Source organism: Natator depressus, chromosome 2, assembly GCF_965152275.1.
Source record: "Natator depressus isolate rNatDep1 chromosome 2, rNatDep2.hap1, whole genome shotgun sequence".
Classification (NCBI taxonomy): domain Eukaryota; kingdom Metazoa; phylum Chordata; order Testudines; family Cheloniidae; genus Natator; species Natator depressus.
Window position 1 is genome coordinate 83,128,984 of NC_134235.1, and position 11,496 is coordinate 83,140,479.

General features: G+C 46.0%; 1 protein-coding gene across 1 annotated transcript; it reads left to right on the forward strand.

Annotated features, from left to right (window-relative positions):
* The first annotated feature begins 18 nt into the window (after positions 1-18).
* LOC141982466 (myosin regulatory light chain 12B-like) lies at positions 19-11,173 on the forward strand. The gene is made up of 4 exons (XM_074944552.1): positions 19-172; positions 5,140-5,338; positions 5,513-5,674; positions 9,849-11,173. The coding sequence occupies exons 2-4, from the start codon at positions 5,155-5,157 to the stop codon at positions 10,019-10,021; spliced, it is 519 nt and encodes a 172-aa protein (XP_074800653.1). The 5' UTR covers positions 19-172; positions 5,140-5,154; the 3' UTR covers positions 10,022-11,173.
* The last annotated feature ends 323 nt before the right edge of the window (positions 11,174-11,496 follow it).

Genomic DNA, 11,496 nt, shown 5'->3' on the forward strand with positions numbered 1-11,496 from the left:
TTCTGACGCCCTCTCCTCGTTGATGGTTTAGCCCCTGTGTCCCCCGTCGCCCCCCGCTGGCCGGGCGGTGGTTCGCTCCGGGACCGTGCTCTCCGGAAGTGTTGGGGCAGTTAGAAGCGCCCCTAGTTTCTGTCAGTTCCGATTGGACCCGAGTTTCTACGGCAGCCGCCAGGTGAGGCCGCGTCGCGCGGCCCCGGTGACAGCGCAGGGCCCGGGCGGGGCGAGGGGTCCCTGCCTAAGGCTCTGGCGGGCCCCGCCCGGGAGCGGAGAGCAGCTCAGGGCCGGTCTCCGCGCCGCACCCCCGGGCCGGGCCGGGCCGGGCCCCGCCTCGCCCAGGGGAGGCCCACGGGTCCCTCCTTCCGGGGACCAGGCCCTGGCACGCGCTGCTGCGCCGACTGTCGCTGGGAACCGCGGGGCGGGCGTTACCCGGGGCCCTGCGCAAACGTCTCGGGCCGACCCGCCCTGGCCGCCCACCCCCTGGGGGCCCGGACAGCCCGCAGTGGGGGCCGCTTCCATCCCGGCCTGCGCCGTTGCCCCTTCAGCTGCGGCACCGCCGGGAGGGGGCGGAGGGAAACTGCTTGCCAGCCCCCTCAGTGTCTGAGAGACGGGTCAGCGCCCGGGAGCTCCGGCCTGTGCGTGCCGGGAAAGGGACTGGCAGGAAACAGCTGCAGAAAGTCATGGCAGGGAGCCGCCCCCCCATCCCCATCCCCGCTGGTGCGATGCTGAGCTGTGCAACCGCTCGCACTGCGCCTCGGTTATGTAGCATTTTTCAATCTGGAAGGATCCGAATAGGCTGCATAAACTGTGTCTACATACCCAGGAGTTTGCTACGCTCGTCACACTGCAGTGCAGCTGTAGGGGAATGTGGTGTGACAAGAGTGAGAGAGCAGTGATGGAAGGGAAATAATGGAATAAAAGAGAGCGGAAAATAGAAGAGGTAAGACAAGGAAAGGAAAAACAAGTATCCCATTCAAAGTGGTGGGTCTAGTTCAGGGGTCAGCAGCCTGTGGCACAAGCTGATTTTTAGTGTCACTCTGCTGCCAGCCAGGTTCCCGGCCGCCAGCCCCGCTCAGCCCGCTGCCGGCCTGGATGGACGGAACCCCGCGCTGGCAGCGGGCTGAGCGGGCCAGTGACCGGGACCCCGCCTGGCAGGGGCCAGCAGACAGAGCCCAGGCCAGCAGCGGGCTGAGCCTCTCAGCCTGCTGCTGGTCTGGGGTTCCATCTACTGCCGGTCTGGGGTTCTGGCCGCCGGCCCCTGCCAGCCGGGGTCCCGGCCGCTGGCACATCTCAGCTCACTGCCCGTCTGGGGTTCTGTCGGGGGGGCCCCCTGTAAATGTAAAATTTATTACTGGCACGCGAAACCTTAAATTAATGAAGACTTGGCACACCACTTCTCAAAGGTTGCCGACCCCTGGTCTAGTCATTGAACTGAAGCATTGATTCCAGAAGAAGTTAATTCAAGCATTAGGAAGTTGTACCACAGGGTGAGATTACTCAAAGGTAAGGGACAGAATATGGGGCACTTACATAGCTCTTCTGTTCTTTGGCATTAGTGGGACATTGGCATACTTTGACCTGCTTCTGAAATGGAACTGTCCTTTTTATTATAGGGTTTAGTGTGCCACTTTATTGATGTAAATACAGCGACCAAACTGAGTGTTGTTTTTTTTTAGGATCTGACTGGTTTTAAACTTGAGTAATGTATTCATGTAGCACCACAAATTACTATTTGCTGTGGAACTGTGGAGTTCAGTTGCTGAGCGTTTTAAGAGGCAGACTACTGATCAGTGCTCTGTTTGCTCCACCTAGTCTCAGATAGTGAGTAAAATGCAGACCACAGACCCACTCCTCATTCAGACTGTGCAAGCACGTGGACCTAGCTATCTTGAGAGCCACTGGGTTTTATAGAGCCATGTGAAAATCCAAGCCAACGTTACATGATGGGGAAGAAGAAATGGGTGTGCACGCAGATATTTACTATTTTTAACTGCTTCCCCTTGTGCCTTTTTGTGCTATCTTTCATTTTAGATATAGCCCCTAATTAGACAATGGGAAATTGTCAAACAGCTGGTGCACTGTTTACACTGGTGCTTTACAGCGTTGAAACTTGCTGCGCTCAGGGGGGTGTTTTTTCACACTCCTGAGCGAGAAGGTTGCAGTGCAGTAAAGAGCCACTGTAGACAAGCCCTCATTTTGATGGGCCTCAAGGTCTATCGGAGCAGAGCTTCCTTTCTGCAGATCCATATAGCACCCCAGTTAAACTTTGGAACGCATCTTACTTAAGGACATGCATGGAAGAGAGAATTCTAAACAAAAATAGCTTGAAAGTGTTTCAGTGGAATTCAGTTTACACTTACTCCTCCCTCCCAAAAATGTGCTTTTTAATAATACTGCAACTTCAAAAAAACCTCCAAATGTTAGATCTGGAACCTGTCAGTTATTCTATCCAGCCAATTCCTTATTTATCCTTAATCTCATCCAGGGGTGAAATTAATTTAAAGAACTTGCTGGTACTCGGATTCCTGAGGAGGGGGCAGGGGCCTTTAAATCCCCAGGCCCTTTAAATCAGGATTTAAAGGCCCAGGGCTAGGGCTGTGGAAGCAGCAGCTGGGAGCCTGGGGCCCTTTAAATCACCCCCTGAGCTCCCAGCTGCAGAGGTGGCTGTGAGTCCTGAGGCTCGGCGGTGATTTAAGGGGCCCGGAGCTCTAGCTGCCGCTACCGCAGCAGAGCCTTGGATCCTTTAAATTGCCAATGGAGCCCCGGGGGTCCAGCAGCAGGGCCCGGGGCTCAGGGTGCCGCTGCCCTCCAGGACCCTTTAAATCGTCCCCGGAGCCCTGTTGCTGGAGCTCTGGGGTAGCAGCGGCGGGCTCCGGCAGCTATTTAAAGGGCCCGGTGTGGTAGAGGCCGCCGGAGCCTCTCCACCACTACCCCAGGACTCCGGGAGGCTCCGAGGTCTATTTAAAGGGCCTGGGCTATCACTGCCTCTACTGCCCCGGGCCCTTTAAATCAACCCCGGAGCTCTGAGGTAGCAGCAGCGGGGCTACAGCGGCAATTTAAAGGGCCTGGGGTGGTAGCGGCGGCAGGAGCCCTGGGCCCTTTAAATCGCCACCCAGCCCCCGCTGCCACTACCCCAGGGCTCCGGCAGCAGGGCTCTGGCGGCGGTTTAAAGGGCCTGGGCCTCCCGCCACTGCTGGGAGCCCCAAGCCCTTTAAACTGCTGCCTGGGGAAGCCAGTCTGCCCTGGTATGGCGCACCGGCTCTTGCCGGCAGGGGTGGCAGGTTTGTAGAAATTTTGGTGGTGCCCAGAACCTGCCTCTGCCCCCCCCCACCCCCAAACTCTACCCCCTACCTGCCCAAGGCTCTGGGAGGGAGTTTGGGTTGGGGAGGAGGTCTGGGGTGAAGGCCCTGGGCTGGGGCAGGGGATTGGAGTGCAGGCTCTGGGAGGGAGTTTGGGGATGGGAGGGGGTGCAGGGGTGAGAGCTGTGGGGTGAGGCTGGGGATGGATTTGGGGTGTGGCTGGGGATGAGGGGTTTGGGGTGTGGAAGGGGGCTCAGGGCTGAGGCAGAGAGTTAGGGTGCAGGGGGGATGAGGGCTCTGGCTGGGGCTGCAGATGAGGGGTTTGGGGTATTGGATGGCTAGGGCAGAGGGTTGGGGTGTGGGGGGATGAGGGCTGTGGTTGGGGGTATGGGCTCTGGGGTGGGGCAGGGCTGGGGATGAGCTTGGGGTGCAGGTAGGCTGCCCTGGGACTGGAGCCAGAGAGGAGGACTCCCCCCAGCCCTCTCCCCACCGGCAGCGGCGAGCTCTGGGGTAGGGGCCCCCCCTCCGGCAGCACACTCATCCCCACCACTGTCACTGCAGGTGCTCCTAGGGCCCCTCTCAGGTCCAGGAATCTCCCTCGCCTCCCCTGTGGTGGGTGCTGGGGGTGGGGGCTGCCATCACATGTGCACCTCGTTCCCTACTGCTTCCCCTCACTGTAGCCTCACTGGGAGTGGGGGATGGGGCTGGCCCTTGCCCATCGTGGGGCAGGTGCAGTGACTGCAGGCAGTGGGGGCGGCTGTACTAGAGGAGGGTCCCACCGGAAAATGAAAGGGTCTGAGGGGGGAGGGCAGCCTGCCATGCCACTAGTGGATGTGGAGCGCTAGGACCCTGCGGCGGCAGTGTATGCAGGGAGGCAGCATGGTGCTGCAGGAGAGAGACAGGCATGCTCTGCTCCGGCACGCGGGGGCAGCAAGGGGGAGCCGGGGGAGATGTGAGGGGGCAGCAGGTGGGACCAGGCTGGGAGACCCGGCCCTGAACATTGGTGGAGCTGGGCCTCCGGGCCCTCAATATTGCTGGAGCCATGAGCCCATATAACTCGCCTCTGCTGCTTGCCGGTAAGCCGTACAGGGGCATAGTGGCTTCCTTTCACCTCTGATCTCACTCCACCTTTATTTACCATGCTCATCCAACTTTAACCTTAACGTTTTCAGAGTTTACAAACTCTACTTACTCTAAAACAGGGTTGTTTTCTAACATCAAACCAATTATTCAGTTTGTAAAAATATTATTCTATTCCACCAACCTGCCATCATATTAGAAGCCATTGAGCTCCATTATAACTGATGCACCTTGGAAATATATTCCTTCAGTATTGTCATTGTACATTTAATAATCTTGGATAGGATACATTCTACAGCATATTTTTATTTCAGAACAAAACGAGAACAGAGTTATGGTTGGGTTTGTGTTGTAAACATATTGAGGTGATAGTGACTTGTGAATGATTATACGGCATTGGGGAACTGCTTAAATTACTTAGCACATCATTTCCAGACTGTACAACTTAAACCAAAAAAAACCCAAAATGTTGACTCCTCTCATAAAGCAAGCATGATATTTTTTCATTTTCAAACTGAAGTCTTTTAATGACTTTTTTTGGTTCGAAATCTGGCTGTTGTTCTGTTTTCTTGTATTTTTCTTTTCTTTCTCTCCCTTCATTCCTGATTAAGAAAAAGGGTTCTGGTGATGAGGAATAGGGGAATGGTAAACATTTTTTTTTAATCAGCTAGCTATAAACTTTAGCTGTAAATCATCATTACAGCTGTTATATAAGTTCTAAGTTCGTATTTTAGTCAATGTATTTACTTCCCCCTCCCCCCAGAATCCAATAATCAACATGTCTAGCAAAAGGGCAAAGACAAAGACCGCCAAGAAGCGCCCTCAGCGTGCAACCTCCAATGTGTTTGCAATGTTCGATCAGTCACAGATTCAAGAATTCAAAGAGGCCTTCAACATGATTGATCAGAACAGAGATGGCTTCATCGATAAAGAAGACCTGCATGATATGCTCGCTTCCCTTGGTAATGTTCTCCAGTTACAAAATTATTACTTTCTTGTAAACCATTGTCTCAAATAAGTCTAGTAGTATGAATTTGTTAAAACTTCAATATGTGAGAACTGTGTTGTGAAAGATGACTAACTTCTAAATTCATACAGTGCTCTTTAATTTTAAGAAGTGACTTATTTACTTGTAGGTAAGGATCCCACTGATGCATACCTAGATGCCATGATGAATGAGGCTCCAGGCCCCATTAACTTCACTATGTTCCTTACAATGTTTGGAGAAAAACTAAATGGCACAGATCCAGAAGATGTCATCAGAAATGCTTTTGCTTGTTTTGACGAAGAGGCAACAGGTAAGCGGATGAAACAGCTCTCTTGGGATTTCTGGTTTTTCCACTGTTGTTCAAGCCTAACAGTATAATCTAAATTTGATACATAGATGAGGATCTGTTTGGTATCTTGATAAAACAGGCTCATTTTGGTATCTTGATAAAATGTGGTATGACACAGGGACAGGTGTCCTAACTTTCATGTCCTATCAAGTGATAAGAAACTGATATATCAAAGTTAGGGTGAAGATGAAGATTGTCCCCTTGTCTGTTTCTGTATGAGTATTTGCATACCAGTATTTGTCTCCTACAATGGGACTTCAAGGAAGAACATGTAACTAGGCAATATGCAAACTCCCCAAAATGGAGTATGAGAGATAACTGCCTGAGGAGGAGGAATTCAACCAAAGTAGCAGGTTGGATGGGCAAACGTCAATTTCTGTGGCTTTTAAAATGTAACTGAGATGGGAGGCGGTTAGTTTTTGAAAGTAACTGACTTGGCCCGCTCTCCAGACCCATACATCAACACAGTATCCAAGGCTCTTGTTCAGGCCCTCCTGTTGCATCTTAACTACTGTAATCTCTTCTCTAGTCTTGGTGCCAACCACATTGTCCCCTCTTTAAGTCCCCACAAAATGTCACTTTTCCTGGTTTGTCACTCTGACTACATCACCCCGACTGTGAATTTTCTGGTGTCTTGGAAAAAGGTCATTTCTGTTGTTGCAGAATCACAAATCCATGGGACCCAGGTTGAGAGAAATGAGGTGGTCACACCTCTCAGCTACTTTTTCAAGATTTCTGCTGACTCAGGCAGATGCCATTGTATTGGTTTGCAGTCTCTTCATGTTTCAAAGTTATCTTTGAAACTGCAAGTTTAGAAACTTTTTTTTTTTTTAATGAAAGTTGAGATTCTGGAGCACAATCCAGCAGAAAGGGGTGAATTCAACAGCACTCACTATATTCAGCAAATATAGTCCTTTAAGCCCTTTGGAAACTGGGGTCAAGCCTTCATTAGCATGTTTTGAAATTACATCAGTTTCATACCACCGATGTCATTACATATTACCTTATCTCACAATTGTCTGCTGTAGCATTTTTAATCTCATCTGTGGATGTGCAGTCTGAGCCTTTCAAAGTGTATTGTCCCATTTCAAACACCTATTTTGAAATTGTATTTTTAGCACTTTTTGCCTTTTCAAGGGATAACCCCTTCCTGCTGGAGCCTAGATAAACAGCCCTTCTTTGCTAAGGTCTTTTCAGATGTTAATTGACTTCCCTCCCTCCCTAGGGAAATATCTCAATCCTCGTCTAAAAGAGGAAGTCTGTTCCTAGATGAATTATTTTCTCTCCACAGGTAGTCTTTCTGATTCACTATGCTTACAGTTTAGTATGTATGTCAAAAAAGAGAGCATATCATTAAGGACATAAAGAAAATTCTTACTTAGAAGTATAGTTAATGTCATGCTTTCTATCTTTATTTATTTATTTATTTATTATCAATTGGCTTGAAAGGTGCCTCTGGTTCAGTCCCCCTCCCAGCTAGTAACAATCATTATCTGTAAAGGTTTCAGAGTAGCAGCCGTGTTAATCTGTATTCGCAAAAAGAAAAGGAGTACTAGTGGCACCTTAGAGACTAACCAATTTATTTGAGCATAAGCTTTCGTGAGACACAGTTTTAGTCTCATCTTGAATTGATTCCACAGTCTCCTTTAGCATTTTGCTCCATTGCCTAATTGCATACTTCATTTTTCTTGACATTTAACACACCTTTCCTGCTGAAAGTTGTGCCTATTTTTTCTTTATTGACTGACTAAGATATATAAATGTTCTTTATAATATTCCTTCATACATTTTTGACCACTGTGTTGTTGCCTTTGACTTGTTTTTTCCTGAGATCTGTTACTTTGAACAATGTGTTATTAAGAAACTTATAAAAAGAAAAGGAGTAATTGTGGCACCTTAGAGACTAACCAATTTATTTGAGCATAAGCTTTTGTGAGCTACAGCTCACTTCATTGGATGCATACTGTGGTTCCACAGTAATCCTTTTCTTTTTACAAATACAGACTAACACGGCTGTTACTCTGAAACCAGTCATTAAGAAACTTATAGTTATCTTGAACCATTTTCAGCATTTATCAGTTGTCTCCATCCGCATGCATATGTATGTGTTCTGGGTCGACTAACTACTGTTATCTCAGTTCTATGTCAGTGTAACTCCATGTGGTGAATAATGCCAAGAAAGTATACAAAGGAATGGAGTTTTTAGTGGTGTGAAACTAGAGTAATGCAGTTGTGACCCAGGCTGACTTGATATAGCACATCTTCTTCCCCATTTGTTTTTCTGTCTCCCTCTAAAAAACATGTCATATCCTTCTATATTGTAGTTGTATATACTACTTCTCCATATCTGGTTCCCGGTGCTATTCGGACAATCTAGTTGTATGGGTAAAGTTTGTTCCTCTACTCTTAGTTCTCCCCAATATCTGCTTTGTCTCTGACAGTATGCCCCAAGATCAATTCTAAATTAGTTGTTTTGATTCTTTTATTCCATCTGCCTTAGTGAGGCTACTTTATGGTATACAGTCAGTATCTAATTGAGTCCTGTTACCTTCGCAAACTTTTCCTAGTTTGGTAGCGCTGTTCAGGGTTTTAATCCAGTACAGAACTATTCAGATGGAGGAATTCGGATCGATGTAGATGAATTTCACCACCAAAAAGTCCTGCACTCTTGTGACAAATAATCCCTACACCATCTCCTGTCACTCATTTATCTCTAAATATTCTACCAGTTCTGGGATGCTAATCTGTTTAGTCATCTCCTTCAGTTGTTGATCCAGGTCTGTGAAGTGCTATGATCCCATCCTGAGAGCCTCTGGCCCTGTTAATATGGATGTGGATAATTGAAAGGTTCTCTCCTACTGTTCTTAACGTAGAATACTGGTTTAACCTCTTTAACATTGAGACACCATACAAAGGCTTGTCCATCACTCACTGGTTGTCTGTCTTTTGGTTCACTCTGCTTGTCTGGCTTTCTGTCCTCTGGTCTTCTTTGATGATCTCTGCTCACTGAGGTTATCTAGTCCCTTTGTAAAGCATCAGTCTCTGCAGAACCTGTTTTTTGACATGCTGGTCCTTAATCGTTGTGGTGTCCATTTGTGGTGTACACCTGTCTTGCATAGTCCTTCTTGTAGCAGTCTGTCAGCTAGTTTGTTTGAGTGGTTTGTCTCCAGCTAGAGCTTATACTTTTTCCTTTAACAGGGCAACTACTGTGCATTTGAGGCAATGTAGGTTACTTATCTTGACATCAGGATGTGGCCCATCCTTTGAACTCAGCTGCTGCTGCCAGTTTTTCCCCACACTCCACTTCTTTGTACTTTCTAAATTTCTCTGGGATTATTTGTCAACCAGTGGCTCTAGTAATATCTATTGATAAGCTAACTTAACTTGCTTTTCCGTATCCAAGTCATCTTAACTTCTTATTTTATCCCTGTGTTAATAATTTCCTTGTGTTCTTCTGCTAATCTCTGTTTATCATAAAATAAGTAGCTTCAGTTGTCCCACCTTCCTCCAACTCCTCATAGCAAGCTTTCCTGCCTCCTGATTTAATTTGCTCAGGCTATCTGCAGGTCTCCTCAGTTATAAGCCTCCTCCTGGACATGTGCCACGTATTTTCAGTATCCAAATGAAACTCCCTCTAGCAACAGAACTTGACAGCAATGACAAAGGCAAACGGCTGCTATTTAGTCAGCAGAGGAAACTACTAGGTGTATTTGTGCATCCACTGTAAGGTAAAGTTAAGAAGCAAATTGCACAATAGAGCAGCAGTGTCCTTATTTATTCCTGCCTCAGTTAGCAACGTCTTTGTTCTTCCATTTTAAAATCTCTTTCAAGTGCCTGTACTTCTGTGTACTATATCTCTGTAAAACAGTCCCTCTTTTCATGAATCCTTGTAAATTGTATCAGAACAACTGCCTCTCTGGAATTTGAGAAGATTAGTTTATGGAAGTTTTAATAATGTCATGAAGAGCCATTCTGGTCTCTTGGTGCAAGTACACTCATTTATTGTATGCTATAATAGGCAGATATATATCTATTGCTGTTGGCGTGACTGTTTATCCTATTGTTGACACATCTTTGCATATGAAGAAGTAAAAAATTATCTCTATCCTGATTCCTTGTGTATATTGCATTCTAGGGGTCATTCAAGAAGATTACCTGAGAGAGTTGCTGACAACAATGGGAGACAGGTTTACAGATGAAGAAGTAGATGAGCTATACAGAGAGGCACCAATTGACAAAAAGGGCAATTTCAATTACATGGAATTTACACGCATCCTTAAACATGGTGCAAAAGACAAAGATGATTGAACAAAACTGCAGACATCTGCAGATAACTTCTTGTTTTCACTCATGTTTATTTCTCAGGGTTGGTTTTTTTTTTTTTTTTGGGCGGGGGGGGTTTGCTGGTAGAACCTGTTGCATGCAGTTTAGCTTCACAGCTTTTGCCTTTCTCCATGAATTTATGAATTTCAGGCCATTATGGCACACTTGCACCTCTGTAATCAAACTGGAAGTGGGGGATTTTATTGTAGTTAAAAGTATTTGGGGATAAAGATCAGTGAATGTGAAGGCCAAGGGAAAAAGACCTATTTCTGGATTTTTACATTTTTATAATAAATATCATTTTGAAATAAAGATTGTTATATAAATAAAATACCTCATTAAACCTGTTCTTGTAAAGAGGCCTTTCTAACAATAGGTGGAAGCCTTTTCCCAATTTGATGGTTATATCAACTTTTGACATTTTAGTTCAGAATTAAAATGCTAAGCAGTGGGTTTACAACTTGTACAACGGTAACCTACAAGTCTTCATTTAAATGTTACCGTTCTTGCACTTAAGTTGGGCAGTGACATTACATTTTGTGTAACATGGTGAGGAACCTCCTTTATGTAAAACTCTGGTACAGAGCAAAGGAATGTTTCTAGTCTTGGAAGTCATTTGCTTGGTGTTATGAAAAAATCCTGGAGTTGTGCCCAGTGTTAACTGTACAGCATTTAATATTCTGGTAACTTAGTTTTTTGTGGAATATGTTAGGCTTTTCCAAAGGGAAAATATTCTGTAAATGGAAGATTTTGGCTAGACATGACCAGAACACCGGTTTCATGTTCCTTACAACATCTGCAGGAGTGAGCCTTCTGGCAAATCTCAGACCTGTGGTGGTACTAGGTTTCTTTTTAGTTGATGAAAAATGTTTTCTCCTTTTCCTCTCCTCTTGCCATTCTCTCTCAGAATTAAGCGTTTTGGCTTTGGGGCTGGACAGAAAGTGTGAACTTAACCTAATGTTTCTCTCTCTCTGTTTTTACAATGTTATTTCTGCCTCTTTGGGGCAACTGGGAACATATACATTTTGCTTTCAGAATGAAAGTTGTTTGTTTTGAAGAGAGAGCTTCTGCCCACTTGCAGGGTAGGAAACTTAAAAAATAAATAAATAAAAGGTACAATTATGGAAAAAATATGACATGGGGTTGGATTTATTCATAGCTTTGTATTTGATCCTAGGCCTTCTGTACATTTTAACAGTTTGAGGGGTAAATTTTCTACCCACAAAGATTCTATTAAAAGTTCCTAGAATTTCAGTACACAGGTCCAGTAAACTTGATTCTTTAATCCTTTTCTTTATTAAAAAAAAAAAAAAATAAAAAGTGGGGAGTGGGGTATTTATAACAATTCTTTATCCAAAGCAACTTAATGAAATAATTAGTCTACCATGGCGCTAATGTATGTTTGTTCTTGTGCCACAGTGTAGGGTATATATAATCGTTTTATCCATTATTCTGCGCAC

Coding starts and splice junctions, on each gene's coding strand:
- LOC141982466 (XM_074944552.1), top strand. CDS start 5,155: ATGTCTAGCAAAAGGGCAAAGACAAAGACCGCCAAGAAGCGCCCTCAG. Junction 5,339..5,512: donor TGATATGCTCGCTTCCCTTG/GTAATGTTCTCC, acceptor ATTTACTTGTAG/GTAAGGATCCCACTGATGCA. Junction 5,675..9,848: donor TTTTGACGAAGAGGCAACAG/GTAAGCGGATGA, acceptor ATTGCATTCTAG/GGGTCATTCAAGAAGATTAC.